This window comes from Rhagoletis zephyria, unplaced genomic scaffold, assembly GCF_001687245.7.
Source record: "Rhagoletis zephyria isolate East Lansing unplaced genomic scaffold, Rhagoletis_zephyria_1.1 Rzeph_scaffold_00461, whole genome shotgun sequence".
Classification (NCBI taxonomy): Eukaryota; Metazoa; Arthropoda; class Insecta; order Diptera; family Tephritidae; genus Rhagoletis; species Rhagoletis zephyria.
In genome coordinates this window covers 154911-171500 of record NW_016157545.1, presented here as the reverse complement: position 1 = coordinate 171500, position 16590 = coordinate 154911, and the positions used below count along the sequence as shown (strand labels likewise).

The 16590-nt window shown below is 37.2% G+C and overlaps 1 protein-coding gene across 1 annotated transcript in view; it reads left to right on the top strand.

Annotated features, from left to right (window-relative positions):
- Window positions 1–16590, top strand: part of LOC108359794 (uncharacterized) — a 222901-nt gene that overhangs the window by 61196 nt on the left and 145115 nt on the right. Inside the window, exon 2 of the mRNA XM_017611819.1 lies at window positions 1689–1830. Within this exon, the coding sequence (XP_017467308.1) occupies window positions 1785–1830 (46 nt within the window). The 5' untranslated portion in view covers window positions 1689–1784. The remainder of the gene's footprint in view (window positions 1–1688; window positions 1831–16590) is intronic.

The following is a 16590-nucleotide window of genomic DNA, read 5'->3' as shown; positions in this document are numbered from 1 at the left end:
CAGCACCTGGGTTCAAGCCCTGGTCAAAGCAACATCGCAAAAAATATATAGAAAAAGTTTTTTTGTTAACAGCGGTCGTCCCTCGGCAGGCAATGGCAAACCTCCGAGTGTATTTCTGCCATGAAAAACAGCTTCTCATAAAAATACAATCGCCGTTTGGAGTCGGCGTAAAACTGTAGGTCCCTCCGCTTTGTGTGACAACATCAAAGCGCACGCCACAAATCGGAGAAGAAGCTTGGCCAAACACTAACATATGTGTAAGCGCCAATCTATTATTATTATTATGTGTTGTTTGCCGCTATAGCGAAAGAGTTATATACAACTTTCTACAAGGAGCGCGATGAATTGCCAAATGAAATGTGAAATGTCATAACTGGGCACTTGGTAAATCACCTGAAATCTTTGTCAGAATATTTTTCGGATGGTAGTAGTAATATCGCGGAGAAGCTCGGCCAAACACTAACATATGTGTAAGCGCCAGTCTATTATTATTATTAGTAGTAATATCGGTTTGGTACAAAATCCATTTACAAATCATTCATAGATCTCCAGAGTACTTCCACATTGAAACACACATTTGAATCTGTGTCTCTGAAAGAGTTTTGGGTTAGTGTTAAGAGTAAATATCATGAAGTCGCTAAAAAGGCTATCTTAACTTCCGTCTGTCACAACGTCAACAATNGTTTCAACAAGATGGCGCTACATGCCACACAGCTCGCGATTCTATGGCCATTTTGAGGGAAAACTTCGGAGAACAATTCATCTCAAGAAATGGACCGGTAAGTTGGCCACCAAGATCATGCGATTTGACGCCTTTAGACTATTTTTTGTGGGGCTACGTCAAGTCTAAAGTCTACAGAAATAAGCCAGCAACTATTCCAGCTTTGGAAGACAACATTTCCGAAGAAATTCGGGCTATTCCGGCCGAAATGCTCGAAAAAGTTGCCCAAAATTGGACTTTCCGAATGGACCACCTAAGACGCAGCCGCGGTCAACATTTAAATGAAATTATCTTCAAAAAGTAAATGTCATGGACCAATCTAACGTTTCAAATAAAGAACCGATGAGATTTTGCAAATTTTATGCGTTTTTTTTAAAAAAAAAGGTATCAAGCTCTTAAAAAATCACCCGTTACAAAAAACAGATTCAGGTCGAAATCGGATGCTACGCCAGAAATGCGCATACAGCTTTTAGACCTATATCGAACTACTATTTTATACAATAATTACTAACAGTGAAACAATTTCATTCTTCACATTAAAATTTAAAGTATGTATGTATACTATTTCTAGTAAAAGTTTTTATTCATATTTAAATTGCTCTACCTTGGATTTTTAGTAATTTGATTTGGGGTTCTATAAAATGAAATGTGGTCAGTAAGGGTTCCATCATCTTAAAAGTTAAGGAACCCCTGATATACACTAATGCTAGGTTATTTAAGATGGCAATGGAAATATGCCTTCTGACAACCACCAAACCTTAATATTAAAAGGTAAATGCGTCACTGAAAATTATGAACGTCACTGTTTTTGAAAATGTTGTGCCAAAATGTTTCAATACAAAAAATAAATTTTGGGCGGGACGAAGTTCGCCGGGTCTGCTAGTATATATATTTAAATGTACGGTTTTTGGCATAGCTGTGGTCTGTGTTTTTTAACGCCTGATTGGTTTTTTCGTATACTTTTCAGGATTATCCTGATGATGAACCTTATAGAGACTCCAATGAACAGTTTTCAAGTGGACCGGGTGATTTAACTAATCAAAAATATCGGGAGCTAGGCACCATGCAAGCTGTGCAGCAATCTCGAGACATATACATGCACCGTCAAAGTAAGTAAAGAAAAGGGGGAGGGGATGAAATAACACAAACGGCAATAACGCAAATTTGTGTTATTTCCCAGTTGAATGTGAAATGAAAAAAAAATTGCTTTATTTCATTTCTCGTTGAACAATAAGACCAACTTTTAAACTTAACAATTGAGTAATAAAGCAAACTAGTGCACATAGGTAGTTACTCAGTTACGTTTGTCAAAAAGTAGTACATAAACAAGTTAAATGGACGGATTTGTAAGTATAAGATTTTGACACTGCCTTATTTGAAAATATTCCTATAAAATGTGATCAAATAAAGCGAGAAAGCGGATTTATTACTTCACCTGTTTATTGTTAATTTTTATTAATTAATTTGTAAAGTTTTACATATTTTTACATCACTATTTCGTACCACATGTTCGCTTCGTCTGCGTAAACGAAATCCACGGTTCGGATATAGTGAACGAAGTGATGATAATGCAGAAATTTTAACTGAAAATAAAACTGAAACAATATTCTCTATATATACATATGTTTGCTGCGAACAGGAACGGCAACTTTTGCTTGTTCCATGCCATGGCGGAATTATTCCAGGTGAAGTAATTAGAGCGAGAAGAAAGATTTTGACACTGCCTTATTTGAACAATAGCTTTTAAAATTTGACTATAAGGCAGCCGAATGTCAGAAAATAAATCGAGAGAGCTGTTTTATTACTTCAGCTGTTTATTGCGCCATGGTTCCATGCACATATTTTAATGTTTTCCAGCAATGTTTTCAATATATTAAAAAGCATTCAGATAAAATTCATACAAAAGCGCTATGTCCAATTTGCCAAGCAGTTATTAAAGACGACGCTTTCCCTATATTTTGTTAGACTCTCCATAAGTAAAAATATTTTGTCAATATTACTTTCTCAGATATTTCACCCATTTCTCACCATGATAGGTTAAAAGGCGTATTACCTTTTCAAAAGCATTATTAAATACTAGAGAGAATAAAAATATGCGCAAAAATCCCGTTTTAGGCGCTTAAAATAAGCACTAAAATATGCTCAATAAAAATTAAAAATATGCACGATAAAATTCCTAATGTTATCTACTGTTATAGAACAAATGCTTTTATTTCAGTGTCAGTCTTACAATTCCCATCGCATCAAGCAGTCGCATCGGCTGCGTTTCACCGAACTCATTTAAGTGGAAATTATTTTTAATTTAATTTTTTATGTAATTCTCAATTGAATTTTCTTTAGATTCAAGCTCCTTATTTAAGTTAGTGAAAATGTCGCAGCACCGTGCTAAAAGTGGTAGTAAAAGCAGGGCTCGTATACAAGTAAACAGCTGATACACAATATTGTAGTGGGTGGATGTATATTGGTCAGCTGATTAGACGTGTGACATCTCTGAGTGTGGTTATTCTTATTTAATTGAAGAGCATAGGTTGGAGTGCAATGGGGTATAGTCGTTGCGTTGCGTCCTCGTTCGCGCACTCTGGGCAACGTGAGCAACCCATGTGCGAGATGCGGTAACCAATCCGAGTGGAGCCTTGGGTCACGGCAGAAAGAGAGGGAGCTTCGGTGGGGCCACTCCGACTTATTTGGTTTAAGGGCTCACTGAAGTCTGCAGCGTCTGTTCACCAGTAGGTGCGGCTGCAAGCGGGTATCTGCTTGGAGCAAGCGGCTCGCTATATAAACGTGTATTTGGTTGCGAAACCACCCTCTTCCCAGCAATGGGTTGTGCGCTGGGCTTGGGACCCGTCACGTAAAAACCACTTCCAGTGAAGAAGCCAGTAGCCGTGGGTAACACAGTGCGGCGCCGCGCCATTGCGCTGATACCGAGAGCTGAGTTACTGGCGCCGATACCGATTGTCACAACTTAGTGACGCAATGGCGCCAGCAACACCGGAACACTGACAACACCGGGCGGCGCAAATAACCAGCAAAGAACACACAAAAGCGAAGTGTCACTTGTAAAATGTGCAGCACAAGGCGAATTTTTACAAGGTGGTGTTGCTAAAATTACCCGCGGTCCTTCTGAGTGTGAAAATTATTAGTCTGTTCCAATAGCAGTCCGGTTTACAGGATTTAGTCAGAACTTACAGGAAGTCGTTCCTATTGACATAAAACCTGTAAGTGGAAACACATTTGAGAGAGTAACTGAGCAACTGTTCCTAGTCAGAAGTTACAGGATTTAGTCCGGAGTTTTTTTTCCTGTAAGTTCATGAAAAGTGTCAAACGATCAGCTGATTTACATGTGCAAACAAAAACAGAAAGCGGTGAAAGCAAAGAACCTTATATTTGTTAAAAAATGGAAGTAAACAACGAAATATTTGAATATGTATAGATTTTAATAATTATTTAGTGATATTTCAGCCAAATCAGTGTAGTACCAATGACATGTAAACAAACCGTCTGACGTTTTTACAGGAAATAGTGCTTTTTGCGTTCCTATGCACTTCTGCATCTGTTCTCCTTTTACTCTCATTTGAGAGAGTAAAATTGTAGTTTGACAGTTCCACAGGTTTTAGTCCGAAGTTCAAAGGAACAGACTATATGTGTTCGTTGTGTTTTTGGGTTTTGAACTTGGGTATACTTGAGTTGTTTTTGTCCAACCGATACCACCTTGTATTAATTCATCTTAGTTGAACACCGGAACTCTGACAACACCGGGTGTCGAAAAGAACCAGCAAAGAACACCCGAAATAGAAGGGTCTCTAGTAAAATGTCCAGCACAAGGCGAATTTATACAAGGTGGTGTTGCTAGAATTCGTCACGGTCCTTCTGAATGTGAAAATCATGGGTTTGTTGTATTTTTGGGTTTTGAACTTGGGTATACTCGAGTTTTTTCTCAACCGATATAACCTTGTATTAATTCACTTTAGTGCAGCGTGCATCAATAAAGGAAATGAGCTTTAGCCATTGCGCCAACACACTGTGCAGATTCCGTCAGCGGCGCTGGAGTTAGTGTGTCAGCGCCAAAAAATTTGCGCCGTTACCTAGGCCTAGAAGCCAGGCAAAGCCTCGGATGAGACCCCCCTTATGATGACGACCACGGCAAACGTTTAAAGCACTACGGTTTGAGGGCATGCACCTGGAATGTCCGGACCCTTAATGGGGAAGGTGCCTCTGCCCGGCTGGTTGATGTCCTCGTAAGGACCAAAAGCTGACATCACCGCTATCCAAGAAATGCATTGGACGGGGCAAGGCAAAGAATGTCTGGTGCTTTGCGACGTCTAATACAGCTGCCATGTAAATGAGCGCAAATTCGGAGTTGGATTTGTGGTGGGAGAGAGACTCCGTCGCCGAGTACTGTCGTTCACCCCGGTGGACGAGCTTCTAGCCACAATCCGCATCAAAGCGAGATTCTTCAACATCTCGCTCATCTGCGCCCATGCCCCGACGGAAGAGAAGGATGAGGCATCCAAGGATCTCTTCTATGAGCGCTTGGAGCGCACGTACGAGCGCTGCCCCCGTCATGATATCAAAATCGTGCTTGGCGACTTCAATGCCAGGGTGGGCAAAGAAGGGATCTTTGGAACCACCGTCGGAAAATTCAGCCTCCACGACGAAACGTCCGACAACGGATTGAGGCTGATCGACTTCGCCGGGGCCCGAAACATGGTAGTATGCAGTACTAGGTTCAAGCATAAAAAGATCCATCAAGCTACCTGGCTGTCTCCGGATCGAAAAACGAGAAACCAAATCGATCATGTTGTGATAGACGGAAGGCACGCTTCCAGTGTTTTAGACGTACGCACACTCCGAGGCCCAAACATCGACTCGGACCACTATCTTGTTGCAGCCAAGATACGCACCCGCCTCTGTGCAGCAAAAAAGGTGCGCCCAAATATGCAAGGAAAGCTTAACATCGAAGATCTGCAATCACAACAGACAGCCAGCGCTTTCGCTACTCGACTCTCACACCTGCTCTCAGAGAGCACTCTTCAACAAACCGACATATGCGAGCAGTGGAACCACATTTCCCGCTCATTAAGTACCGCCGCCGAAGAAGTAGTCGGATTTCAGCGAGCCCGAAAGAACAACTGGTACGATGAGGAGTGTCAGGAAGCTGCAGAGAAAAAAGATGCCGCCTACAGGGCCACGCTGCGATCGGGCGCAACGCGTGCTATGTGGGACCGCTATAGGGATCTGAAGAGGGAAGCGAGACGTATTTGCCGCAACAAGAAGAGAGAGGCAGAAATACGTGAGTGCGAAGAGCTTGAAATGCTGGCCGACAGGAGGAATGCCCGAAAATTTTACCAGAGAGTTAGGCGACTTACGGAAGGTTTAAAGACCGGGGCACACTCCTGTAAGAACAATAATGGCGACCTAGTAACTGACGTCCAGAGCGTACTTAAATTATGGTGGTATCACTTTTCCGCCCTACTAAATGGTAGCAGCACGGAAAGTTGCGGAGAAGAAGAACCCGAGCCCGCAGTCGATGATGACGGAGTCGACGTTCCACCGCCTGACTATGACGAGGTACGTATAGCAATAACGCGGCTGAAAAACAACAAAGCCGCTGGAGCTGACAGCCTGCCAGCTGAGCTATTCAAGTACGGCGGCGAGGAGTTGATAAGGTGCATGCATCAACTCTTGTGCAGAATATGGTCAGATGAACGCATGCCCGACGACTGGAATTTAAGTGTGCTCTGCCCAATCCACAAGAAAGGTGACCCCGCCATTCGCGCCAACTACCGCGGGATCAGCCTTCTAAGCATAGGTTACAAGGTCTTATCGAGCGTATTGTGTGAAAGACTGAAGCCCACCGTCAATGAACTGATTGGGCCTTATCAGTGTGGCTTTAGACCTGGCAAATCCACCATAGACCAGGTATTCACAATACGCCAAATCTTGGAAAAGACCCGCGAGAAAATCGATCGACACTCACCTCTNAACACTCATAATAATGTCAGCATTGAAATCCAACGTAGAATCACTCTTGCCAACAAGTGCTACTTTGGAATGAGTTGGAAATTCAGGAGTAAAGTCCTCTCTCGACTTACGAAAACCACGCTCTATAAGTCACTCATCATGCCCGTGCTGGTATATGGCGCAGAAGCATGGACAATGACAACATGCGATGAGGCGGCTCTTGCTGTATTTGTGAGAAAGATTTTTCGGAAGATTTACGGGCCTTTACGCGTTGGCGAGTACCGCAGACGATGGAACGATGAGCTGTATGAGCTTTACAACGATATGGACATAGTGCAGCGAATTAAAATACAGCGGCTCCGCTGGTCTGGTCATGTCGTTCGAATGGACACCGATGCTCCAGCTCTGAAAGTATTCAACTCGGAACCCGCTGGTGGTAGCAGAGGAAGAGGGAGGCCCCCACTATGATGGAAAGATCAGGTGGAGAAGGACTTGGCTTCACTTGGCGTTTCCAATTGGCGTCAGTTGGCACAGAGGAGAAATGACTGGCGTGCTTTGCTGAACTCGGCCAAAATCGATTAGGCGCCAAACAAGAAGAAGGAGAAGGTCATCCAAATTAAAAACAAATTAAAATTGATTGGTGAACCCTAAAATTCGAAAGTTAAAATAATTTTCACTTAAATGAAGATCGATTAATCGAGCCCTTCCGATTCGATTTTTTGTCGATTTTGCCGAAAAGTTCTCGAGAATCGGCATTAGATGAATTGATACATATTGATCTACAGTTTACCTCAGAAAATCTATAAAATTTTAAAGAAATTTTAATTGGAGGCTGGTACAAAAAAATAATGGGGCTTGACAGTAGAGTTGCCAACATTTTCTAAGAAATTTATAGTACTTTTTCAAAAACATCTGAAAAAATATAGTACACTTCAAATATATATAGTATATTTTTAAAGAAAAAGGAAAAATACTTATTAGGTGTACATCTTTTTTTTCTCTTATGAATTTCCTCTATAAAAAATATATTTCTTTGGAAGTATCATATGCTTTATCGCAATCAATATTAAAATTAATATAAATCAAAAGTTCATTTTTTATTAGTGAGATAGTCGCTTTATTTCTCTCATCTCACCATTTCACAATCTTAATAGAAAAAACTCTTCCTGTAAATTCCCCGGAGTTGCAGGAATAGAGAGCATAAGCGAAATAATTTTAAGTAAATTTGGTAAATCTTTATTTTTAAAAATGTTGCCATTTTTGATCTCTGGAACCTTTGTTTTAAAGTATATTTCTTTTAGTATTGTTATTTCAGTATAAATGGCATCCATTGAACTATATTTATATTTGTAACTGAAGAAATATAGTATTTTTGCATACTATATTTTTTCCAATAGTATATAGTACGCAGACCTAAATAATAGTACAATACTATATATTATAGTGCGGGTGGCAACCCTACTTGACACCTCCCACCTTTCGAACTTGGGAGCAAAAGGCCAAAGAATTCAATGACCTGACTCGCTTTCTCCTCCGACTAAAGGGCTCCTCAGGGAAGCCTCTTGGAAATAAGTCTATGAAAAGTTATGGCTAATACTACAACAAAAACTCCAAAAATCGAAACTACAAACTTTATGGAAATTTTCATTTAAGTTTTACTCCTTAATTACTTCTTTTAGAAAAAATTTGAATACGTATGCAGTTTGGCAGCAAAACAAAAAAAAAAACGAAGAGCGACCGCATTGCAAAAAAAGGCGTGAGTACATATGACATACCATCAAATGCCAAATAAAAGTAAAGAAAAGGCAAATAGATGAAAATATTAAAATTTTTTTTATTTGAGACTGAAAGTGAGAATGTATTTGAGAGATTGAAAATGTGAAAACATTTTTGTTATGTTAGCAAACTTCAAAAATATTCAGGCTGCCTGTCAGCGGTTTTACTTTCAAATTTTTGTATCGTGGGTTTTTACACGAACTTGCAGGAAGTTACAGGGAAAAAAAATCCCGTACTCCAAAATCATGTAAATGAGAGAGATTTTTGGAGAGTTGTGTAGAGAATGAAGTTGCAAGATTTTACCCGATGCTTTTTTTATTTCCCGTACTTTTTGCTGCTACTCACTTTTTACTCTCACTTCAGAGAGTAATTTTGCTGTTTGACAGTTTTACAGGATTTTTCACGAAAAGTATTGGATCAGCATGATTCAATAATTAAAGGTTTGCTCATTATTGACATTAGAGTTTTGACACTCCCTTAGCTCCCTTACAAAAGCTTTGCACACACACACGAACCCACACACAATGCTTTGCTAAGGGAGCCGATTTTGTCAAGAGGGAGCTAGAAAACTGCTTTCTGAGCAATCCTTTTATTATTGAATCATGTTGGATCAGAGCTTTTATGTGCCACTAGTAATTATGTATAAATTGCCAGCGAGCAAAAACGCATCAGTAAAAAAGTCGTGATTAGTGATAGAACTTTTTAGAAAAGTATCGATACTAGTACTCATTTATAACACTCGAAAAAAGAATCGATGCCAGTACTCATATTTGCAAAAAAGTATCGATAATACTCGTACTTCCAAGTATTTTTAGGGCAAACGCGAAAGGTTAACAAAAATCAGATTGCTTTGTTTAAATATACATATGACCTCTTTCTTTTTGTAAATTGAATAGACATTGCTTTTAATAGTTGAAGTCTGATCTAACAAGCATTTCTAACGGAGTTTTGGAAAAGAACTTGCAATAAGTTTAAAAGCGTAAAATAAATGTTTATAGCAAAAGGCTTATTTGAAGCTTTTAAAAGCAACTAAAGCACTGATGGGCACTGCCTTGCCCGCGTGCAAGGCTCTCTTAAGCTTTCTATACATTTTGTATAGGCGCGAGCAGAGTAAAAGCTCTCTCTGCCCATCGCTGAACTAAAGCCATTGTCTAAAGGAAAGATAAGCTCCCTTTCGCAAAAATTTTCTTCGAAAGCGGGCTGGATTTCGAATTTAAAACCAAGGTAGAATATATTGGAAAACGAAGGCTCCGTTATTCTGGAGAATTTCCAAGTTATCGAGCAGAAGACCACCCTCCTAATCCATTACTTACACCGACACAAAAAAATTGGTGTGTGCTTTTAACCAGACTCACTTTCCGCCACGTATTTCGACCCACTGAATCCGAATCTGAGGCCAGTTTGACTCGTTTTTGCCATTTTTTCACAATTTTGGCAATTAACTCCAAATTTAGGAGGTGTACGAGCCAAATGGACCTCAATACATGTCGATATGTGGGTCTGGTTAAAAGGAAAGACCACTTTTTTGTGTGAGCCTGTGTTATCGAAGGTATGGCAAGAGACTCGTTTTCCAATTATTTAAGAAATTTTAACCGAGCCAAATGTCCACATGAGTGCTACCTCTTCTTCTATGTTGTATACAAATTTCACAGCGATTACCAGTAGCTCACCAGAACAAAATATATGTACATTAATTTTTCGGTTTTTTGAGTTAGGACAGTATTGAAGTAAATGAGCGTTATACCCATGGGGTAATTTTTAATCATTTTTATTTTACCTAAACAAGTTTTTTAAACGTCGATACTTTTTGATATTCGCAATATTTACTCAGTACTTGTCGAAAAGTATCGAGTCCCCGATACTACTCAGTACTCATGAAAAGTATCGATATTCTGTACTCGGTACTCATATCATTCTATCACTACTTGTGATAGAAGTGAAACTTCTTTGAAAAAAAAACATGTGTGCAGCGCAGAGAATGAGACGAATACAATTGCTTATTGTATCTAATGTTGGTACCAAATTGCCATGTTTTTATCATTTTCCGCATATAAATTTTTGTTTTTTAATTTTGAATTTTTGATCATTCTTTGTCGATTTATTCTGTATTCGAAAAATTATAGGGCAATTCATATAAATTCGTAAATGCCTCGTAACCATGTAAATCTCGTAAACTTATTTAATTTTGTATGGAAAATCGTTTTATTTACGAGGTTTACGCGATTACGAGCCATTTACGCGTTTCCATAAATACCCATATGTATATGTTCCAATGGAATTGAATTCAGTGTTAAATATTTGAATAAATCATTTAGATTTAGATAGCGTTTTTAACAATTTATTTGANGCAGAAGACCACCCTCCTAATCCATTACTTACACCGACACAAAAAAATTGGTGTGTGCTTTTAACCAGACTCACTTTCCGCCACGTATTTCGACCCACTGAATCCGAATCTGAGGCCAGTTTGACTCGTTTTTGCCATTTTTTCACAATTTTGGCAATTAACTCCAAATTTAGGAGGTGTACGAGCCAAATGGACCTCAATACATGTCGATATGTGGGTCTGGTTAAAAGGAAAGACCACTTTTTTGTGTGAGCCTGTGTTATCGAAGGTATGGCAAGAGACTCGTTTTCCAATTATTTAAGAAATTTTAACCGAGCCAAATGTCCACATGAGTGCTACCTCTTCTTCTATGTTGTATACAAATTTCACAGCGATTACCAGTAGCTCACCAGAACAAAATATATGTACATTAATTTTTCGGTTTTTTGAGTTAGGACAGTATTGAAGTAAATGAGCGTTATACCCATGGGGTAATTTTTAATCATTTTTATTTTACCTAAACAAGTTTTTTAAACGTCGATACTTTTTGATATTCGCAATATTTACTCAGTACTTGTCGAAAAGTATCGAGTCCCCGATACTACTCAGTACTCATGAAAAGTATCGATATTCTGTACTCGGTACTCATATCATTCTATCACTACTTGTGATAGAAGTGAAACTTCTTTGAAAAAAAAACATGTGTGCAGCGCAGAGAATGAGACGAATACAATTGCTTATTGTATCTAATGTTGGTACCAAATTGCCATGTTTTTATCATTTTCCGCATATAAATTTTTGTTTTTTAATTTTGAATTTTTGATCATTCTTTGTCGATTTATTCTGTATTCGAAAAATTATAGGGCAATTCATATAAATTCGTAAATGCCTCGTAACCATGTAAATCTCGTAAACTTATTTAATTTTGTATGGAAAATCGTTTTATTTACGAGGTTTACGCGATTACGAGCCATTTACGCGTTTCCATAAATACCCATATGTATATGTTCCAATGGAATTGAATTCAGTGTTAAATATTTGAATAAATCATTTAGATTTAGATAGCGTTTTTAACAATTTATTTGAGAAAAATAAAACATTTAGATTTTTGTTTGGATTTTCGTTGATTTTAAATTTACTATCCCAAAATAATTGATATCACATAAACGCCTCTTTGAGGTAAAATTTTCGAGTGACGAAAGCTGAACTAGAAACACAAAATTATATCAATTTCGTAACGAAAATTATACGCATTTTTTTAACTGGCCTGGAAACTGACGCAAAATAGTATTATTTATTCGCAACGTTGCAAAGTTCTGTCTACTCTTAGAAACACAAAATAAAAAAATCAGAACTTTAGCAACGATTCGTATGAATAATACTATTTTGCGTTAGTTTCCAGGGCAGTTAAAGAAAAACGCGTATAATTTTCGTCGCGAAATTGATATCATAAATTTTGTGCTTCTAGTTCAGCTTTCGTCAGTCGAAAATTTTATCTCAAAAAGGTGTTTTATTTGATTTTAATTAATGGTAGTAATACCTCCAAATATCCCGGGGTCCCAGGATTACCAATTTAAGATCCCGAAATCCCGGGATTCACAAAATGGTCCGGGATTGGATGCCTTAGTTCATACAAATAAATGTACCACAATTTAAAGTATGTATACAAATAGGTACAAAGGAAGTAATAATACTTTGGACCGCATTTCTTCTTACTCTGCATATGTCGAAGTGTATGCAACCGTTTGCAAGACCAAGTAAACACGAGGTGCTTTTTTTTGGTGCAATGCACATGCTAAGCCCCTCGAAATTTTCTGCTGGGCTATGCGTTAAAGCTTCGCAAATTTTTGCTCTACCGAAACCAAAGATATATACACATCAAAAACCAAAAATGCGGATCGATAGGACTTTTTATTTGGCGCAAAAAAAAACAAATAAGAGAGGTTAAAGTTCAGCTTTTTTGTTATTTTATAAGTATAGTATCTGCTATACCATTTTTAAAACAAAGTTCAAATTAACGGGATTTGAAATTAGACATGAATGTAGTGGTTGACATTTATGAGACAGTCGTTTGCGCTTCACACTGTTTGCTCATTCAACCCTTAGCAAGCAAGATGAATGAATGAGTGTGCAGAGAATAGTGAGTATGTTTTTTTTTAATAATTTATTGAAAATAACCCATAACTAGATTTTTTCATAACTACTTAATAAATAAAAATCATTCTTATATTTATGTATTTCATTGTAAATAAGAAAAGCAACATTTTTCAATAACTAAAATTTAATTCATTCCTACATGCACACTTAATCAAAATAAAAACAGACTTCAGATAAAAACATGTTTGCGTATGTACATATCGCCTATTTACTTTAATACTGTCATAACTCAAAAAAAAAAATCCGAGAAAAGAGGTTTTAAAGTTTCGAATTTACATATATCCCATGGTAAAATATTTGTTCTAGTGAGCTTCTGGTAATCGACACATCCACGAAATTTTTACACAACACGGAAGAAGAGGTAGCGGTCATTTCAACATGCTTGATGCTTGAAACACAATATCCGGCGAACGGCGAAGTTCGCAGAATTGGGCGATGCCGTCGTTCACCGTTCGCCCTGCTATTTCGCCTACTTTAACAGAATTAGAGCGGTAGCGAAAACAACTGATACCACTTCGTCGTACTTATAAGTTAGGTGACCATATTTTGAAAAACGAAACTATATTTAGAAATGATGAAATGATAACAAACATAAATATAAGGCAAGGGATTCTCCCTTAAATTACTTTATTTTAAGCCAGATTTAACGAATCGATCACTGTATTTTTCATGCCATCAAAAATAATTCGGGTTACAAGCTGTTTTCTTCTAAATCTTTGAAAGTAAAAAAACATACGGCCACCTTTGGCATGTACTGCCGCCATCGCCCGGCAGAGCGATAGAAATAAATCTATCGCCACGAAACGCCGCCGTGCGAACTTCGCATTTCGCTTTTGCTGTGTTCAATTTCATATGCCGATGGGTATTCTAATTTTGACAGCGGTAATTTCGCTGTGGTGAGTTCGCCGTTCGCCGGCATTGTGTTTCCGCGGTAAGTCAATTTTTATGGGTTATGACACTGTTGAAGTAAATGAGTGAAATGTATGTACATAAAAGCTTAAACAGACGGCAGCGTTGATCCGGATTAACTTGGACTTAATCCGGATCAACCGCAGTTAATTTCCGAGTTGATCCGGATCAACGCTGCCGTTGTTTGCATTTAGATTGTGTCAAATAAAATTAATGGTTTTTTTCAGTGCCTTAGGACAGTGTCGGTCACAAAAAAAAAATAATTGTGGCAAAATTTAAAATTGAATGAACTACAAGGTTGTTTTTTATATATATTTAATTGTTTATTGAAAAAAGTGATTTTTGATCTACCGCGTCCATTGCAACGTTTTTACACGACCACTTTGTACTTTAGGTATTATTAAGCTGGTAATGAACTAGACACTTGTTGCTTGCAATGCTAAACGAAAAAACCTTAGATGGAGAGTTAGGGTTGACGCGGGTAAGCACTAGTCAATAATTTGGAAAGTCCATATTCTTACATTTTGTTTGCCTGCTTCATATTCTTCATATATTTCCCGGTATTAACCTACCTGCTAAGCTGACCCTTTAGTAGCTTAAATATACATGTATATTTGTGAACTTGAATAAACGCAGTTGTATACAATGCCATTCTGGCATTGCGCATATACATCGTATGTATGTATGTACCCTGCAGCGGAAATACTAGTACAGAACTAGTGAATTCACCAGTTTGCCATGCCAGCCATGCTTTCTACTGTCGCATTTAACATGGAGTTGTCCTAGGAGGTGACAATTGACTCCCGCTGCGTAACTTTGCCCTAGTACTAGTAGTAGTAACATGTAGTCTTCAACCGAACCACGTTTTGTATCTCGCTGCGTAACCTGGTACTAGTACACAAACTAGTGTGCTAGGGATTATAATTGACTCCTTCTTAGTATCTTTACCCTAGTATTAGTAGTGGTAACTTGTAACCAGTAAAAGGATCACCATCCTGGTTCCAGTACCGAAACTAGTGTGCTAGGGATGATAATTGACTCCCGCTTAGTAACTTTTCCCTAGTATTGGTAGTAGTAACACATAACCAGTAAAAGAACCATCATACTGGTACCAGTGCCAGCATTTATTGTACCAGGTAAAAAAATGAATTGCTTTTTCCTTGTGTTTATTAAATAAAATTAATAAAAAGTCGATATTTCTACAATATATTCCTTTACAGGAGAAGCAAAAACCATTGTATTCAAACCAGAACATTTTAAAAATGAACGGAAAATGATTACAGTGGGTGTCAGTGGAAATCGTACAGTATTTTTTTTAAATTTCATTGATTTTTTTTGTAATATACTTCCTATAGTTCCTACTACAACAAACTCCATATAACTCAAAAATTTCAAACTTCGTGACAAATTTACAAAAATTCGTCAAATATTCATTGAAATTTCAAACTTTTCAGTAAGAATTTCTTACAAAATTTTGGGGTATGCAGTTTTAGTTTGAAAACATGCAAGTTTTAAGTTCCTACAAATTCTCGTTAATTTTTATAATTTCTTTTTGCTGACGATGTTGCTCATTTTATTTAATATGAAATGCATGCGTTATTATTCAAATTGTAACTTTTTTACAGAGTTTGAAACTTTGAGTAATATGGATTTTTGATTTCCTTTCAAACGCGAACCGCTGATAACAATATTTTTATAATCGAAATTTTAAATTAACTTGGATATTAAATTATGTGCCGGGAATTCAAAATGCACTATAAAAAAATCATTTAATGAAGTTGTAAAAAAGTATTACAAACACTAATCGGTCTTCGCTAATGATAAGCACTTGAAGTACCTTTCTGATATTAAAATATAACATTATATATTTTACATATTTTTGATTTCCTTTTAAACGCGAACCGCTGATAACAATATTTTTATAATCGAAATTTTAAATTAACTTGGATATTAAATTATGTGCCGGGAATTCAAAATGCACTATCAAAAAAAACCCAATAAAACTGTATAAAAATATTAGAAACACTAATCGCTCTTCGCGGTTGCTAAGGACTTGAAGTATCTTTTTTTTTGATTTTGAATGGCGTGACGCAGCTGATCTTCCACACTTTTTCCTGCTGGGGCCACAATAGATGCTACATAGAATAAAGAGTCGTTATGAATTATACAAAATAGTGCTTATTGATTACTAACCCTTCAGAGCAGCATAAAAATTTGAGACGTCTTTAAAGCTCTTCTTGCCATGTATTCCATATAAGTTGTAGTCTGCAGTAATGGCTGTGCTCAAAATATTTTTAAGGTTTTTTACTACTCCACCATTTTGAACCTGTTGGATTGGAAAATATTGTACACATTTATATCTTCGGTTAAATGTCATTAACAATTATATCTCATATAATCCCAAACTCGAGAAAAAAGAATAATACGCACAGTGAGACAGTCGAAATTGAACAGTGGTATTTTTTCGATATTCACAATATGTATTTATCATTAAATTAGTCTCGTGATTTTTTTAAATAAAAATATAGTATATTTAGCCTCTTCAAACTTGTACTGTTTTATACTAAAGTTAAATGGATTCAGAGCTGTTAAATTAATTAGTAATCATTAATTTTTTTGCATTTTTTAATTTTAATGATTTATTTAATTTTCTTGCAGCAATTAATAATTAATTATAATTAAAAATAATCATGACTAATTGCTATTAATTTTTTGATTATTTTTAAATATTTGATTGTTT